The 19,322-nt window shown below is 34.2% G+C and overlaps 1 protein-coding gene and 1 long non-coding RNA gene across 9 annotated transcripts; one reads left to right on the top strand and one right to left on the bottom strand.

The window, feature by feature from the left end:
• Nucleotides 1–251: 251 nt before the first annotated feature.
• LOC145037450 (putative receptor-like protein kinase At5g39000) lies at nt 252–15,129 on the bottom strand. Of its 6 annotated transcripts, none has more exons than XM_078986102.1 (6): nt 14,879–15,129; nt 14,557–14,765; nt 10,467–10,630; nt 1,655–1,729; nt 649–1,560; nt 252–527 (listed from the first exon to the last, which is right to left on the bottom strand). In XM_078986102.1, exons 3-6 carry the CDS (start codon nt 10,482–10,484, stop codon nt 483–485), a joined length of 1,050 nt encoding a protein of 349 aa, XP_078842228.1. In that variant the 5' UTR covers nt 10,485–10,630; nt 14,557–14,765; nt 14,879–15,129; the 3' UTR covers nt 252–482. The 6 variants fall into 6 exon arrangements, with proteins under 6 accessions (XP_078842228.1, XP_078842229.1, XP_078842225.1 ...); XM_078986103.1 differs by having other exon boundaries at nt 649–1,557; XM_078986099.1 differs by lacking the exon at nt 10,467–10,630 and having other exon boundaries at nt 14,868–15,129.
• LOC145037451 (uncharacterized) lies at nt 10,340–11,815 on the top strand. Of its 3 annotated transcripts, none has more exons than XR_013678863.1 (4): nt 10,340–10,536; nt 10,635–10,706; nt 10,972–11,122; nt 11,570–11,815. It is a non-coding gene; the product is annotated as an uncharacterized LOC145037451 (long non-coding RNA). The 3 variants fall into 3 exon arrangements; XR_013678864.1 differs by having other exon boundaries at nt 10,341–10,496; XR_013678862.1 differs by lacking the exon at nt 10,340–10,536 and having other exon boundaries at nt 10,590–10,706.
• Nucleotides 15,130–19,322: the final 4,193 nt, after the last annotated feature.

Raw genomic sequence — 19,322 nt, 5'->3', positions numbered from 1 at the left:
CCTCTTGCCGGTAACATAGAGCAGATATGTGACTTGTTGTCGTTAATTTATATCCAGTAAAAGATCAGTGCGTTCAGTATTAATTGCTTGATCTGTTTTATCTAGTATGAATACGTTGATTCTCATGTATAGGTAATTTCTGTCCTTGTTTGTTTCCTTTAATGTTTGAATAAAAACATATGCATTCTGTTCGTATTATAATAAATTACAATCGCTTAGAGTTTAACTTTTTTCAACTACAAATGTTACAATGCAACAAAACATACAGGCCATGCATTAACACAGAAACATAGTAGATATACAAAGAAACAAATATTTGGTAATCTTTCAATGCTTTTTTCATCTGTGTAGAAGAGCAACACGTGATGTTGTGTTGTCTCACTGTTTCTCTTTAAAACCATACAACCAAGTTTTAGTTTAGATTTTGTTCGTCCATGTCTCCCTTGTTTAATAAAGATTCACTAATGATTCTTTCTTATTCATCATGTGACAAAAATCTCATCTCCTTTTATCATTCTTCCTGTAAACTGATGATGGACCAAAAACAATTGTCATGTCAGCCACTCATATACTTCATGGACATCCTTATTTTTCCCCTAAGAAGATGTACGTATTAAAGTAATAGATAAAAACTATGTTTAAACTTACTTGGATTTTCCAAGCTTCCCCAAGTTGGAATGCAATTTCAGCAATTGTAGGCCGTTGTTCCCGAGTTTTGTGCAAACATTGATATGCAATAGCTGAGAACTTGCTTAATGTTCTTGGGTTAATTTCTGTCTTTATTCTCTGGTCAATTATCTTATCCAGCTCTCCATTTTTGTAGTGGGTTCGAGCCCAATGATGAAGGAATCTCCGTTCATCATGGTAATTCAAAATACACGCTAGCCTTCCACACAAAACTTCAAACAAAACCACTCCAAACGAATAAACGTCCGACTCTTTTGTTAAAAACCCTGTTCTTTCATACTGTGGGTCACAATAACCATGTGTGCCAGCAATGTTGGTGATCACAAAGGTGTTATGTTGATTTGCTAAGCCTATTCTCGCCAACCCAAAATCCGAAAGTTTTGCATTCCAATTTTCATCCAACAAAACATTCGCGCTTTTTACATCGCGATGTATTATTCTGTGTTTTTCGGCCACGTTGTTATGAAGATAGTCCAATGCAGATGCAATGCCAATACATATTTTGAGGAGTTGTAGCCATGAAAGTCCACCCGACATTGCACGGCCACTTAAATATTTGTCAAGGCTTCCATGGCTTGCATATTCATAAACAAGGATCTTCTCTTCGTTATCATCGCAATACCCTATAAGTGTTATAATGTTTTTGTGTCTATACTCTGAAAGCATTGTGACCTCTGTGTGGAATTCCTTGTTACCTTGAAATCCAGTGACATCTAGGCGTTTTACAGCAACTAGTTTGTTTATATGATTTGCCCAGGTAAGTATTCCCTTGTAAACCCTTCCGTAACCCCCCTTCCCGATGAATTTTTTTTCATTGAAGGAATGGGTGCAATCATTTATGACATGGAGGGGTATTTTCAGGTCGTTTGACTGCTTCAATGGAACATAATGTACAATAATTATAATTAATTAAAATGTAACAAGTACAACAACACATGTAATATTTCATTATTTTGAGGTGGTTTACCTGAAATTTCGTAATTGCTACTTTCAAATCTGATTCAAGAACCAATTGTCTCAATCTATTCAACACTTCAATCTCCTGTTCAGTTTGTGAGATTAATCAAAATCGTTTTGCAATTTTTATCAAATTTCTTGAAACGTTTTCAACATAACCAATAATCTGCTACGGTTTCAATTTTTGATGCAAACCCGTACAGAGATAGAGATCGTCATTTGTTTTTTTGTTTGTTTTTTTTTTTAATTAATGGAGAATTTTGTATATATCTTTAATAAATAGAGATAATTTCATATATATACTTTGTTAAACGAAATATCATATTTTTCCAACATATTTATAAATATTATAATTATCCAATGTATTTATAAATATCATATTTAATTTTTTTTAAACTCTCAAAACAAAATATTTGCCCAATATTTTTTTTAACATTTTTTAATATTTTATAATCAGTTTTTATATTTTAAAATTATTATAATTATAAAAAAATAAATTGAACATATTGCCTCCCCCTTAAAATCATTATAATTATAACAAATATGTTGTAATACCGGAAATGTTCTCTTGTATCGATCATTTAATGCAGTGCCATCAGTATACTACACACATTTTACACATTAGTTTGTCATTCATGCTTGGTCAATCCGCTAATGCAATAAATACCTATTAATGGTATCTAGTGGTTGCCGTTACAGAGCATTATCACGTTATTAGGCCCTCTAGAGTACTCTCCCGGGATGGCTTCATGGTTTACGTGGTAACGACCACTGTCTGTGAAGATCACTCCGGTGGTTTGTGATCGGTCGTGGTCGTGGGAGTTTGTGGTGGCTACAATGATGGATAACCACCGATTGGAGAGGTTTAGGTGTTCACTTGGTTGACTAGCCGTTTAACGATTAGTTTTTGATTTTTCATAAAAAAAAGTAAATTTTCACATATAAGTTCCACTGCATACACCGAAATTTTTAACATTATTCTTCTCTTCCTCTATTTACATACACACATTTGTATTGTTTTAAAATCCAAAAACCCTAGATCTCAATCAAAATACCTCATCAAACTATCGAACTGCAAACTTGACAACGCCTTTGTGTTAGATACAACAGTTGCATGCCAATACTCGAACATGTAATCAATTCAATGTGGTTTTATGAATTTGCTCCACGGTGGATTCTTTATCCAACAAACTCAACTTTATCAGCAATCATATCAACATTTATGTAACACCCCGTTTATTTAATAAATAAATAAACAAATTAATGAATATATAGTAGCCCTAAAATCAATAATTGAGCATGGTGTTGGTTTCGAGGAGTTAAAAGTGACAATTATAGAAGTTAGTGGTTAAAATGTAATTTTCGGATTAAATTGTAAAGATTGTTAGAGGACATGGGGTGTTTGGTATCATTTGGACTTAATATGAAAGGAATTATGGAAGCAATGGATAAAATGTAAATTTTCGATTTATATTGTAAAGATTTATTGAATCAGGGGCTAAAGCGGTAAATATTGGATTAAATTTGAAAAGATTCTCATGGGGAGGGACCAAAGTTGTCAATTGTGCAAAGATTTGCTAGGAGCGGGACTTTAATCCCACGTATCCCGTCCCTCCTGTTGTATTGCTTAAACCTAACCCTAGATCGTCAATTCCCCAGCCGCCACAACCCTTGGAACGTCAGTGAAGTCAGCGTTCAGTGGTTCTATCATGGTTTAGGTGTGGTCGACAATTGTCTATGGATGAACTTTGGAGTTCAAGGCACTACCGTTGCTAGGACTGGACTGGTAACATGAAGAGGGTAGTATCAGTTGCGGGTGTTAGATACATAAGTGATTGGTCATCAGATGTTCACGAGAATTGTATTTTCGCATGGGCTATGTTCGGTTAGAGTTCAGTGGTGTTGCGAGATTGGAAGTGGGAACGAGGAATCGTGAGCCAGAGTGAAGATTAAGGCCTCTAGTTGTCAGCATGGGAGGTGGATTGAGGTGTCATACTAGACCAAATTTCAAGAGTACTCATCAAGATTTCTGAGGATGGGCGATCTCAAGGTTTAACCGGTGATTAATCGCTAGCATTGGTAAGCACATGTTGTCATCAGTGGGATATTAGAAAGCGAGAAGGATTAGGAATCCTTCAATTCTCGCATGCCGTGAAGACTTAGTCGAATCTAAGTGGGGGAGAGACTTTTTGTAGAGTTCTCCAAATGCGAGTTCTGGTTAAGCAAGGTGCAATCTCTTGGGCACCTTGTCAACCAGAAGGGTATTATGGTCGATCCGACCAAGATAGAGGCCGTGATGCAGTGGGAGATTCTGAGGTCTCCAACTGAGATTCAAAGTTTCCTGGGTCTAGCGGGTTATTATCGGAGATTTATACAGGACTTCTCCGAGATTCCGGTTCCTTTCACTCGACTGACCAAGAAGTTGGTGGCCTTTCGTTGGGGGCCTGAGCAGCAGACAACCTTCGAGACTCTCAGACATTAGGTTTAGGGAACCAGGTTAAAGGTCCAATTAGGACTCAAGTTCAGCTGTGTTTTAGGTTGAGTGCGTGTTCGAGCGGTATGGAAAGTGTTTTTAGACTATGGAGGTAGCCATAGCATTCACTAGTGATCAAATAGTATGGAGAGTGTTGTAAGACTGCGGGTGTATCTGTAGCATTCACTAGCGATCAGGTAGTATGGAAAGTGCTGTAAGTCTGTGGGTGTAGCTGTAGTATTCACTAGCGACCAGGTAGTATGGAAAGTGTTGTAAGTCTGCGGGTATAGCCGTAGCATTCACCAGGTTAGCAGATAGTGCTAGAAGTGTTGTAAGTCTGTGGGTGTAGCTGTAGCATTCACCAGGGTGGCAGATAGAGTGAGAAGTATTAGAAGTCTACGGGTGTAGCCGTAACATTCACAAGGTTATCCGATAGTGCTAGAGGGATGTAAGTTTGTGGGTGTAGCCATAACATTCACTAGGTTGGTAGATAGCATGAGCGCGTTGTTAGGATGCGTCAGGAACAATTGTACCCACCAGTTGGGTGTAGCAGTGAGGATATGGAAATCAATGGATTGGATTTTGGAATCACCTAGATGGATTAGATTTGGTGGAGCCAGTGATAAGACTATAGGGACGCCACTACAGTTACGAGATCAGGGAAGCAATGGACTTTATAAGGTCGTTTGTGATATAAGGCTAACTTTTGGTCAGGTAGCAATCACTTTTAGTCTTGGATTCGGTGATGACAGGATTCAACACATGGAACCGATCGGGTAGATCAGAAAGTTGTTAGAGTTGCAGTGGCATGATAATTAGTGCCAACTAGTTCTAGAGAAGGATTTCGTTCAGAAGTTGTGTGAGGCGACTAAGTAGGGACTCCTTTGGCTCCGTAGCCGGGCCGGAACCCGATATTTCAGATGATTGGTGAACGAATTGAGACCAGGGGGTCTCAGTAGATTTTTCCAAACAGCCATGTGGCAACATACTGCTTCAGGCAGTTTAATGTTCGTACAGTTTCAACGATTGGCAGTATTAGTAATTGTGTTTTAGGTTGCAAGTTTGGACGGAATAACATATTGATTAGGTTATGCTAAATGACCTATAGGGATAATTGGGTCTATGATTTCAGTTTTCTAGTGGGAGCCTCAGGTTATGAGAGGTTTAGTAGTCAGGGAGGGATAAACAAAAAAGAATCAATGATAATGATTTAGTATGAACGGTCTGTTATGGATTTAGACCATCTCGAGACAACAGATTTCAGACAAAGTAGATGTGATCTTTTTGCGAGGAATTCTTTCACCTTCGGATTTTAAGGCTTCGCGAAGATTAGTCACAGCTACCCTGGGAAGGTTAGGGTGTGACTAGGATGGTGACCACGTTACTAGAGTGGTTTGGTGTGTAAGGAATGGTAAGAAATGATTTCGAGGACCAAATCTAATTTAAGTGGGGAAGATTTGTAACACTCTGTTTATTTAATAAATAAATAAACAAATTAATGAATATATAGTAGCCCTAAAATCAATAATTGAGCAAGGTGTTGGTTTTGAGGAGTTAAAAGTCACAATTATAGAAGTTAGGGTTTAAAATGTAATTTTCGGATTAAATTGTAAAGATTTTTAAAGGAAAGGGGTGTTTGGTATCATTTGGACCTAATATAAAAGGACTTATGGAAGCAAGGGATAAAATGTAAATTCTGGATTTATATTGTAAAGATTTATTGAATCAGGGGCTAAAGGGGTAAATATTGGATTAAATTTGAAAAGATTCTCATGGGGAGGGACCAAAGTTGTTAATTGTGTCAAGATTTTCTTGGAGCGGGACTTTAACCCCACATATCCCGTTCCTCCTGTTGCATTGCTTAAACCTAACCCTAGATCGTTAATTCCTCAGCTGCCATAACCCTTGGAACGTCTACAGCCGCTGCCACTTTATCGCCCTCATCCCTAGCCGCCGTTGTCAACCATATCGCCGTTGGATACCGTTGCTTGCACCACCATCACTTTTGTCACCGACGAAGTCAAGGATGAAACGACAACCACTATGAAGGCCGGATGAAGCGGGTGTAACGACCATTGTGGTTGTTTTCCGGTGGAGGTGCGACCTCCATTCCCCATTGCATTCACCACCATCCTTCCACCTGCTGGATTGCTGTCGGCACGTCTTCAACAACCCCTATCATTGGATGTCTTGTGTAGCTGAGAAATGACCGCCGAGATCAATGGTGTGCTCGTGGGAATATCGCTTGAAATGGCTGATGTTAGGTCTCATCACTACTGTTGCCGCCACACGGCTGTTTCACCAGGAGCTGCCGCCAAATGCCATCGCCGCCGCATGACACCGGGGAGGGATGACTGTGTTCGAGTTTTGCAATCGAGTGTGTGTGTTTTCTGTTGTAAAACGATGTGTGTGTGTCAAGGGGCGTATATGCGTTGTTTTTAGCATTTTTGAAGTTTTATTTGCGATTTTTAGCCAAAAGACCCACCGCCACCACCCGTGAGGTGGTGGCTGCCGCCATATACCACCATCAGCCACCACTAAGATGGCTGTGTGTGTGTGTGTTTATGTTAGTGAGTGGGTGTGTTACCAGGATTTGGGTTGTAAACTGTAATAGTGTTGGAATAATGAAAAGAAATCTCAAAACCACCACTATAGGGTGGTGGGTGCCGCCTCCTACCGCCACCGCTGCCGTGTTGGGTGGTGGTGTGCTTGTTGTGTTTGATTCGTTTGGGATGTTTGGACAAAGGGACTAAAACCCTAATGGTCCTAATAAACCCTAATTTATCTAAGGACATAGCTATTAGGCCTATTGGGCTATGAATGTGTTGGAAACCGTAATTAGGGTTTAGAAAACCCTAATTTTGGAATTATGGGCATGGACTTATCGGGACCCGCATTTTAGGGCATTGGAATTGGATTATGTAATAAGCCCAACTACACCATATCATTTATCTAGTAGAGTGATGGACTTAATGGATTAAGTCCTTAATGGGTTAAGTGAGAAACACTTAACCCTATTTGTCATTTTATGTGAAACCCTAATTTCACTGGGGCCTTGAGTTGGGTTTTCTATTGGGTTTTGGTAATTGGGCCAATAATGGGCCATCCAAGAATAATCATATGGAATAGAATATTTATATGAGCTTTAGGGTAAGTCTATAGTCTGGGCCTTGATGATTATGGGATATTGGAAGTAGAAATGTCAAATGTTGGACTGGACTAAATGGTTGGGCCTTATGGAATGACCATGTAGAGGTTTGGGCCCTATTTGGAAAATTGGACCATATGTTAGGCTTTGACTCATTGTTGACTTTTGGGCCATTGGATTGGGACTTAGACTATCAAGCTAAGTTAGGGGTAAAGTAGCCTTTTAGCCTAAGCATGGTCTTATGGATATGTATTAGAACCCAATTATTAATTGGGAGTTGTTTTGATGATTGACTGTTTGGGGATCTGTCAGCCAGCAGCCATGGATTTATTTAGGAGACTTCAGCAGTACGAGGCGAGTCTCCTCACTGTTTGTATGGGTCTAAGGCACCAATGTCGGTCCATTTAGTTTATGTATGATAGGAAGACCCGAGGGTTTGCCCTAGGCATTATGCATGAAAGACCAGGAGGCAACTCCTGGCACACAATAAGTTATTAGGTATGTTAGGAAGACCCGGGGGTTAGCCCTAGGCAATATGTACGAAAGACCAGGAGGTGGCTCCTTTCACACTGTATGTTATTATATATGAAAGACCAGGAGGTGGCTCATGGCACATTATATGCTGATTAGCTAAGTAGACTAGTATGTATGCTAGTTGTCTTTATGATGCTTGCATGGAAGACCAAGATGTGGCTCTTGGCACTTGTCTGTGAGACCGAGGGGTGACCCCCGGCTTGGCAAGAAAGGCCACGTGGTGGCCCGTGGCATAATGGCAAGACTATGTTTGGTACGCAGCATCTTTACTAATTATGATATATGTATGGCTCATGGTTATATATGACAGTATGTGAGTATGTGTTTATATGCAAGATAGTATCCAGTTGAAAGAGACCGAAGGGGTAGGACAACACCTAGATATGCTAGGCAGTATGTTGATATGTATGGTATGTAGTATTTGGGGAACTCACTAAGCTTCGTGCTTACGGTTTTCAGTTTTGGTTTCAGCTACTTCGTTTTCAAATGAAAGGAGTCGACTCGATCGCAATGCATCACACTATGTTTCCACACATGATATCTTTGGGATTGCACTCTGATATTGTCTTATGATAACATGTTTTGATTATTGACACTTTGGTTTTGACATGATATGTCATTATGTATGTTTTTATTCTTATGGTCTTTTAATAATTTATTTAAAAATGAAACTTTTGCCATTGAATTTTAGGATGTTACAATTTCCCAAATGAAAATTTTGGCCTTGTTTTTATGGAAATGTTTAAACCATGCTTTATGGTTTGATGGGAAGTGAAAGCTAAAATCCCAAAATATTAGTTTGAATTGGTGCGATTTGAGGCTAAAATATACAAAATTAGAAGGAAACTACAACAATCTAAACAACCTACACAAAATCATGTCAATCGATTTCGATGTTTACAGAAGAGACTTCTTCTAGTTTGACGCGTACAGGAAATGCCAATGAAAGTTCACAACAATCGGACGCCCGAACAAGTGGATTTTGAAGATAAACAACCTCTTCATCAACCGATAAGAAGAAATAGAGCAAAGAAAGCAACTTCCGGCTCAGGTTCAAAACTTTTGAGTTCTAGCGATATTGATCACTTTATAGAAAATTTTGATCGATCTTTCCAACTATAAGAGAGCACGTTAGCGATGATGAGTTGGAGCGAGATATAGGAATGGGGAGTACTTTTTTATGTTAGGAATTTTTATGTTGCTTTTTGACTTTTTTAATTTTTTTTTAATTCTTGTTTTTTTTTACTTGGTGTGTTGTTTTTAAATGAATGAAAAATTAGTTTATATATATATATATATATATATATATATATATATATATATATTGTATTTTAAATATAAAATGATATGGAGTGGTGTTTAGTAGTATGTGTACTAAGTGCAATGTTGTTGGATGTGGTTATGAGGTAGCGACCACCACATCATGATGGATAGCCCTTGTGGCCTTATTACATATGACACATCCATTAGAAGCCCTTCATTGTTCTTGAATTGTTTTACTTTTTAGATTCATCCAACTCTAACTAGTAACTTTTGTTTACTAAACCACCTCAAAGCTATCTATTGTATATACTTAGAGGCCTCATAAACTTAATCCAACACCTTAGTAATCTGTTCTCATTGCCATCCTTCACGATCATTACCTTTCTAGTTTGTTCAACTGTTCAGTGAATTTGGGATGAGAAAACAAGAAACTTTAAGAAACAATTTCTTTTGGGAACTATTGCATTTGTGTAGAGACTTTGGGGGAATTACTAAACTAATATAGTCAGAATGATTTTAATAGTTTTTAAACTATGAAAATAAAAAGCATCTAATAGTAATTTAATAAAAAGAAGGATTTAAATTGATTATAAATTCTTTAAAAATGTTAAAAATAAACATTTAGACAAATTTGATATTATAAAGGTTTAAGATGAGAAAATATAATATTTAAAAATTATGTTGTATAAAGTCAACTGCTAAATAAAATTAATAGGTATTTGATTGACCTGGATTGATCCTGAATGACAAAATAGTATGTAAAATGGGTGTAGCTTAATACAATTTTATTATAAGTATAATGATTTTAGATGAGGGCCAATATGGTCAATCTATTTTTTCTAATAGATATATAGATTTTAATATAAAAAATTTATTATAAAATATTTAACATGCTAAAAGTTAAATTTGGACAAATATAATATTTTCTAAGATTTAAGAAAAATAAATATAATATTTAGAAAATAGGTTGAGAAAATATTATACTTCGACATTTAGCAGTGGGATATACAAAATATCCCTATAATTAATTGTTATGATTATGAATATGAAAAACTGGTTCTAACCATGTTACCCATCATTCCTAAATTTAATATGAGTGTGATGAAGGTTGTTTTAACTCACACATTATATATATATATATACCATATTATAAAGAGTGGATAATTTACAAGTCCCTCACTGCACAAATGTCTTAAAATTAAGACAATTGGACTAAGAGGTACAAATCAATATGCATGAATAAATAAAAGCAGAGGTATATCACACGGATCACCACATGGATGGCCAACGTGTTACCCTTTGAAGTATAATCTTGGTCATCCATTTCTTATGTAACCAATTGAATGGCTTGATAGCCTTTTTATCCCATGACAACCCTAAATCATAATGTATAGTATGGTATACCTTTTCATTCGCCTCCATCGTTCCTGAAACGTATGGATTCTTCAACCTCACTTCTCTCTTCAAAAATACGGTTCATGATCAAACCCAACGATGAATCTCTTATTTGAACTGATTCACTTTGCAATCGTCTTCAACTGCCGATTTAACATTTTCATTTTTTGTTCCTAGGATAAAATCGGGAAGATCAGCAAGAAATGGAAATGTCGATATTACTTGTTCTTAGATAAACCTCTCTATCAGGTACTACCAAAAGTAGTTTTTGTTTATGAACGTTTTTAGTGAATTTTTGGCTTTTCTGATAAGTATTCTTTGTGGGTTTGTGGGAAGGGCAGAAAGAAACATACACACACTTTGATTTTACATCCAGTCACAACTAAAAATTACTTTAATGTTTGATTTAAACTAATCTTGTAGGAAACAGATAAATTATTTCTTTGATTCAAATAGAAAAGATATGATGAAGGCAACTATGTGTTTACTTACCCACTCTCTTACTTTCTCACAGCATGTGCATGTGTGAATTGACGGTCACCTTAAGAACTGCTTCCAGGAAAAGAAATCCATGGTATTCGAAGTTATTACACATCATGATTATCCTTAAGAAATGTTTCAAGTTATTGATGTGGTTTTAAGATAAGATAAACAACTTTAGAAAGGTAATACTGATTTCTTATCTGTTTCCTCTTAAAACACATATTTTGACCATCTGTCCCACCATTTTCTTTAACCTTTATCATAACAAGATTTGTTGGTCTTCATTTTTATACTACGACTTTCGATCAAAGGAAGGTGCGCGCTTAATTTTTTTTAGCATGCGACAAGGTTAAAATTGTGAAAAACCTTTTGGAAACAGAGCAAGGAAGGGCACAACTCTCTCTCTCTCTCTCTCTCTCTTAGAGCTTAACTAAACGTTTAACTCTTAAGCTAATATAAACTTAACTTTTTTTTCTTCGTTATTTAGTATATATTTACCATCTAAAAACTCTAGATTTGTCCTGTATTTTAATTTAGGTTTATGTTTTTGTACTCGAGATATTATTTTTACTAAACTTTTGTTTGACTTATTTTATATTTTTATGATTTTTCGTGTGTTTTGTTTGCAGGAAGAAGGTTTGAAGATGGGAAAATAGATCGAACCACATACTAAATTCTAATCACAAAACATTAAAAAAAAGTATTTTAAAGATGTAAAAGTTTACTGTTTTTTGAATGTATTGTGGCAAAAGTATTTTAAAGATGTAAAAGTTGACTGTTTTTTGAATGTATTTGGCAAGATGTGAAATTGTGAATATGATATGGGTTTTCTTGAAAATGATTGAGTATTAAATGAAGATATTAGTTCATGTGTATGTGGTTTTATATCCCTAGAAACAGTTTTGTGTCTGTAACCAAGATACTGTTGAAATGTTGTAACTATGTGATATTTTTATGATGTTTTATGATGAAATTTGGTTGTTGTTTGTTATTTAATATCAAAAAGACTATATATATATATATATATATATATATATATATATATATATATATATATATATATATATATATATATATATGCTTCATTTCTATGTTTAAAAGTCGCTGTCAAATTATGTTCGTCACAATGCAGATTTTTATATTAAAATATTTATCGGCTTTTGAACAGTATAAAAACTATTTAAAAGAAAGTAAGTTATTTATATTTCATCTTCATGTATATATTTATGATAAAATAAGTAAACGTCAATAAAAAAATATGTAAAGAAACACAATATAACATCACAATTACTTCTTGAAAAAACTGTTGATTGTGATAGTTGATTGTGACTATTCACTGCGAACAAAAAAAAGTTAATACATATCAAAAAGCTACAAGTAGTACTGTGATGATTCTTTGTATAACCATATCGAACCATGTAAACATAAAATAACTAATTAAAAGGTAAATTTTTAATGTATTTTATTAAAAGTTAAAAAACTAGAAAAACAAATAAGATTTATGGACTTATGTAACATGAAAACATATTATTATAAATTCCATACGATATCTATATGGAATAAGGTAGGAATAAGGTAAGCATAAACCAATTAAAATCGTCAATGTTGAATTTTCATTTTGATTTTAATGACATTAAAATTTATTAAAACCTGGTTTATTCAATGAAATATTTTCCTATTATTATAAGAGTTTGTAATAAAAAAAATTAGAAATAATTACACAAACAAACAAGTCTCTTTTATTTTACTTCTTTTAAGTTATATCATAAAACAAATATTATAAATGCTATAAGTATTAATTTCCAAATAAGTTTAACAACTTATTACTAATTTGAAATTATAATTAATGTAATATTATGTTTTATTTTTAAAAAATAGTTTTTTGTTGTATAACCTAAATCTTAGTATTTTTTTTTCTTCACAACAACAATGTATTATGTAAACCAAATCAATAATATATTTTATTTTAAACTAAAAACCACGTATTTTTAAACAAAATAATATTCCCTCCATCGCAATATTATTGCCCACAGACAAAAAACACACAGATTAAGAAAAACATTAATTACCACTAACTTTATATAATAAAATGATATTTTTGTTCTTACTTTGCATTTAATGTTCCATTAAATGTTTAGTTGTTTAAGTAATAATGAGAGGGTGTTTTGGTAAAAATATTATTTATTTTTAGAAGTGGACTATTATTTTGGGACACACCAATAAAGAAAAATGGATTATAATTTTGGGACGAAGGGAGTAAAGTACTTCTATTTTTAACCCAAATAACTCCTACTGGAAAAAATTATATACCGAAAGGAAACGATTAGACGACAATGAAAACGAAACAAATTTTTGGACGAAAACTAATCAGCCGGAATGAAATTAAGTGCCGCCGCCGCATCGCGCGGGTATTCTACTAGTATATATATATATATATATATATATATATATATATATATATATATATATATATATATATATATAATCTTAATGTGGAAAAAAGAAAGTAAAATGATGTAATTTAAAGTAAAATGATGTAATTTTGTTGGTTTTGAAAACCCAACTTGAATGTAGAGATTATGTTGTAATAAAAAGAAAATAGAAAAAAAAAGTTATTATACACAAACAAGCAGAAATAAGTTGGTATTTTGTGCAATTAGTTTTTTGTAAAGTTAAAAAAAAAAAAAAAGTTTATGATGTCACCAAAGTGACTTGCTTATCTATCTGGTTTAAATACTTTTTTTTTTTGTGTAAATAATGTTGGGTTTTTTTACACTTTTTTAGAATTCCAAACACAACACTTGTATATTATTCCAAAACTACTTCTTTCGCATTAAACCGGACCAGAACCCTGAACTTTTGGTTATATTTCCACAAAAATTGATACCATTAAACTACAAACTTTTGGTATATTTCCACAAAAATTGATACCATTAAACTACAAACGAGTTAGTATGTGCTTTTTATAATGTTTATATCTCTATTTTAATAAAAAAATAATTTTAATCTCCTTTTTTTTATTCTAATACAACTCTTCATTAATATTATACCATATGTCAAAGATATATATTAGGTAATATTTCAAAATCCAAATTTATTTTTTTCTAATTATTATATGTTATGTTTGAAGTTATAATAACTTTAAAATTTTGATATATCTTTTAATTAATGATTTATCTAAAATAATTGACAAATAATTTTAGAATTTTTACTATGAAAATATAATTTATTTTATAACAATGTTCCCCGGGTTATAAACTAATATAGCAATATATAGGTCATTTCTCTACAAAAAATAATTTGCTTTGTGGTATGCCTATTTTTACTAGCGATAAGGGTATGACCCTTATCTATTTTTCCTTTAATACATATACACGCATAGACAATAACTAATAATTTAGCTATACATCGATTAATCTATGGTAAAAAATATTGCAATATAGGTAGTTACCTATGTATAACATGGAAAACATTACGTCCAAACACATCGATAAACTTAAAGAATCATAAACTTAAGTGATTAGTTGTTGATCCGGGGTAAGTTTCAATGAGGATCCGAAAGTTTTTGTGGAAATCTCCCAAATAGTGAAAGAAATTGTGATATAAGATTATTTACCTGCTTGGTACGCGGCATAGCACGAGCCTCGTTGAGCTCGGAGAGGCTTGTATTGAAACAAAATCGTCCTTGAAGGTCCTTTATAATAACAGCATTATTCGGTCCTTTTACAACAACAATATTCTTCATGCATCTACGCACGACCTCTCCAACATCATCCTTTGTCCGCAATTCCCTCAAATGCGGGGGCAAAGGATATCTTATCATCCCTAAAAAACCCTGAATGATCAGTAATGATTCCCGAAACAATAGTAATTAAACATGTATATATATAACCCGAGTCAACTACAAAAAGGGTAAAGGGAAATTACGGAAGAAGTACCAAACTGAACTACGAATACACTGAAGGCAACTAACTTAGAATCAAAAAGTAGTCTGGAGAACACAAAGTTTCGGTGCTTTATAGATAGAAATACGTGATTTTTAGTGTAGTGATGAAACCAAAATAACTGGGGTTACGAGGATCAATGAGCTATAAATTTCCTATTTATCCTGGTGAATTAATAAAAGAATAATTCACGGAATTAGATAGTATTAGAGAACAAGGAAAAAGAGATATTGGGTAGAAGTGTAGAACTGTAGAAGAAATAGCTTATGGTTCATATCCATCTATGAGAAAATACATAGAATCTGTTACAATGGGGGAGGCACCTGATGCTTGCTAATTGATTCGTTTTTCACCTGGTGGCTTTCCCACTCACAGAGGCTCAACAGATTATTCCTTCAATAATGATCCATTAGTAAGTGATGAGTATCTTGTTCCTTATATATAATTTAATTTTAAAAAAATTAGATACCATAAGTACTTATCTGTCATTTTTAAGCAATAGAGTACAACTGCAAAATTTTATAAGTGGAATTTCTTTAATATCAAGTACTTTCTTAACATTTTGAACACCATTTTTTTCTCTGTGTCTTTTTATATAAACTAACCATAACAAACACATCCGAAGGCTTTTTGTCCAACGGTATCCAGTCCGTGAGGTTGACGGTTCAGTTTCCGTTGTGGATATAAGTGAAATTAAGGAGTTGTTTAGAAATAGATTAGATTTGACGTTTAAAAAAAACTATAACAAAAACCAAACCAAGATACGAATAGAGTTATCTATTATAATACCAACACCACCACCGCTCACCTAAAACCAAAATCAAATAGAGATTAATTATTACTCTTAAAGATCCTTTATTTTTCAGAAAATCACAACAAAGTGGTTTGCATATGGAGTTACCATCGGTGAGTGAATACTCATGCGTAATCCAGTTTAATGGTGCTCGCTATCGGTGATAGACCAACTACAAAAGAAGTTGAAAATATAAGGACCATTTGTGTAATTTACAATAACTGGTTAATGAATAATTGCGAAAAAAAATATTTTATTGACCAAATCGGATAAATGATAATAGGTGATTGTGCTACAATAATATTTTCCATTTTTGTTTAAATGTTTTAGTTTGTTCAATTTGGTTGGGTGATTAATTTGGTTGGGTGATTGAGTGGGGCGAATATCTGAGTTTAAAATATTATCATCAAGTGATAATATAGGTTTACCATTGTAGATGCTCTAAGATGTAATTTATTTATAATGCACTACTAGAAAACTAAGTAATTACCTACAGCAGAATTGGTAGTAAATCCGTAGGAATAAGGCGTTACCTACAGATTTCCTACAAAAAACGGGTTGTAGGAGAAACCCTCATGGGTAAATTTTTTCCTACAAATTAGCTACAGACGTTCCTACGCATTTCCTACGGAATATTCTATTACAAATTTAACTACGGAATACCTACAAAACACGTTAACTACGGAGTATTTACAGATTACCTACGGGTTATTTAGTTACGAAACTCCTACAAAATACATACGGATTATTTTCCTACGGAATACCTACGAAATGATTTTCCTACAGAATACCTATCAACTACTTTACCTATAGATTACCTACCAACACCTTTATACAAAATACATACGGATTATTCTTTTCGTTTTTTTCACAACTTAATTATACTTTGATTGCTTTGTTTTAACCAATTTATACATAACATAAACTTACAAAAAAACGTATGCATCATTAGAAACCATTACTATATACATAATAAACAAAAAGCTATCTATGTTTGTCTTTAAGCCAAAATTAACATCATTAAACAAATACATGATATACTAAAATAGTACATACATATGGTGTGTATGTAAATGTGTGTACTTATTTCTATTTGTGTTTAAAAAATAACTTTGATTTAAAAAAAAAAAAAAACTTCTAAATGAGTAATCGATTCTAACGGTGCATACATTTTGTCACACCCCAAAACCGGAATGGCGGAAACGTTCTGGGGCGGATGACGTCATGTCAAGTATCACAACATATCCAGTATAGAAATCAAAGTACAACAACCATTGCATTAATAGTAATAGTTTTACATAAGTTACAATTCATAGAAACATCAAAGTAATACAAGTAATAATATAGGTCCAGCTTGGTACTAGGTTGACTTCGCCAAAAGCTCCTGGGATGTACCTGTCTATCGCTGACCTGAGAATACAAGTTATTTTGAAAGCGAGTATCAGCATTTTTATAATTGCTGGTGAGTTCATAAGTATTTAGTGTCATTTGTGTAAGTAAGCTATTTATTCAAAATAACTTTATAAAAAGTAGTAGTTTAGAATCTACGGTGTATTAGCGTCCTTTCCAGAAAATCCTATATTTTCTGATTAAAAGCAATCTTCTACCAAGACTCGATAGTGTTATGTTTTAAAGAGAAATTTTCCCTGAAATACTATCATTACCCAAAATACGGTATTTGAATTTAAAGAAAGTAGGAGAATATCACTAGTAAAAATACTAGGGGAAAATAACATATGCCTCAGTAGAAAATACTGCTGACTAACGCAAAAGAAATCATAGACTCCAGGAGAGTATCGAATGAATGATATGCCTAGCTCAGTCTAACTAAAGGAAACACAAACCCCAGATGGTATCAAATGTACGATACGGCTAGCAAGGTCTAAAACAAAGAAACATTGACCCCAGATAGTATCAAATGAAAGATACAACTAGCAAGGTCTAAAACAAAGAAACACAGACCCCAGACAGCATCAAATGAAAGATACAGCTAGCAAGGTCTAAAACGAAGGGTGAATGTGAACTCGTATGTAACCATGCTGATCGATGATAGAGTATTCGATGACCCTCCAGGTCATGCGTAGAGGTAGTGACAGTAGTAGTAGTGGCTTTATGTCCGCCATGGGCCTTACCGGCGCGGACTGTAGCTATTAGTCAAGGTGTAGGAGTGTCAGTCCCGTATAGATCTATATACGTGATGTTCGCTCTCCTTCTCGAAGACTATGGTTACACGGCGTTGGCGCAATGAAGCGCCGTAGAGGGAAATATTGTGTCACATTCTAAAGTAAGAGCGAGAGAGAGAGAGAGAGAGAGAGAGAGATAGATAGATAGATAGAGAGAGATAGAGTGAGAGATAGAGAGAGATAGAGTGAAAAATAGAGTCTCCTAACTATTCCTATAATAGTTACTAGGGTTCTAGGAACATGAATAATAGAGGGAGGCCTTTACTACCCAAGGCGATGTAATGGGAGAGAGAGAGAGAGAGAGAGAGAGAGAGCTTTTATGTCCATATATGTATACATGATATATAACTAATGTTTAAACAACCTTCGAACGGATATCCGATACCCACCAGACCACATCCCAACGAGGAAAAGGAAGTAGGGCGAACTAGCCTTCCTAAGTCTTTTAAACATTATTTATATAACTATACAAATACAGGCATGCATTTAACAAAGTAAAAGCATAGAAGAAAACTTTGATGAAAACCTTTACACATAAGAACTTTACGACTTAAAGTCAGTTTGTAAAACAAGTTTGAAAACCGTTCATAAACACGTTTAGAATATAACTTGATAAAACAATATAAGTAAAGAAAACATTTGTTTAAAACACTGCTGTAATTGGTTTAGAATTAAAACACACAGCACGAGAGACATTTTGAGAAAAGATTTAAACAAGTAAAAACGTTTTGGAAAACCATTTATAGTGTTATACTTGGTAAAGCAGCTGAAAGTGTGATAAATCCTTGTGCATGCAGGTTATTAATCACATATGATTGATATGATAACTAGCATGTTTTAACATGTATTCCCCCATAAAATCATGTAAAAACATTTAAAAGATTAATTAAGGGGTATGAACTCACATGTTGTAAGTGGATCGAACGAAAGTGCCGGTTGGGTGCTCGATGTCAAGTGAAGACTTGAACACACTTAGTGACCTATTAACATATGATGACATATTTTTACATACAATTAGTAATTATAATACTAATTAAACACGTAAACGCATCCTAATGTGCGGCAAACACTTTGGTCAAGTGCTAGGGGTGTCCCGGGTAGTATCTTGGGGTGTATATGGCCTAGTTAGGGAGTTTACTCTTCAAGAGTAAACTCTTTATAGAGTTTACGGCCCTAAGACCATATCCCCATGATTTTACGGTCGTAAACTCATGGGTGTTGTGTTCTAGGATGCATCAAAGTCTTGTATCACTCATAGAATTAGGCTAGGTCCAAATATAAGGCATATGCAGGGGTTTAAGGCTCTAAATGGACCATTTGAGGAGTTTACGGCCCTAAACAAGGAGTTTACAGCCGTAAGCTCCTACATGCTCATTCCTTTGGTGTATTAAGGTCTTAAATGGTAGAGAATAAAGTTCTATGCATTTTTCCAAGTCAAATAGGGAAGTTAGGGCATCATTTG

This window comes from Lactuca saligna, chromosome 3 (assembly GCF_052625555.1).
Source record: "Lactuca saligna cultivar CGN05327 chromosome 3, ASM5262555v1, whole genome shotgun sequence".
NCBI classification, from domain to species: Eukaryota; Viridiplantae; Streptophyta; class Magnoliopsida; order Asterales; family Asteraceae; genus Lactuca; species Lactuca saligna.
The sequence above is the reverse complement of the archived record's forward strand: the minus strand, read 5'-3'. Positions and strand labels throughout refer to the sequence as shown.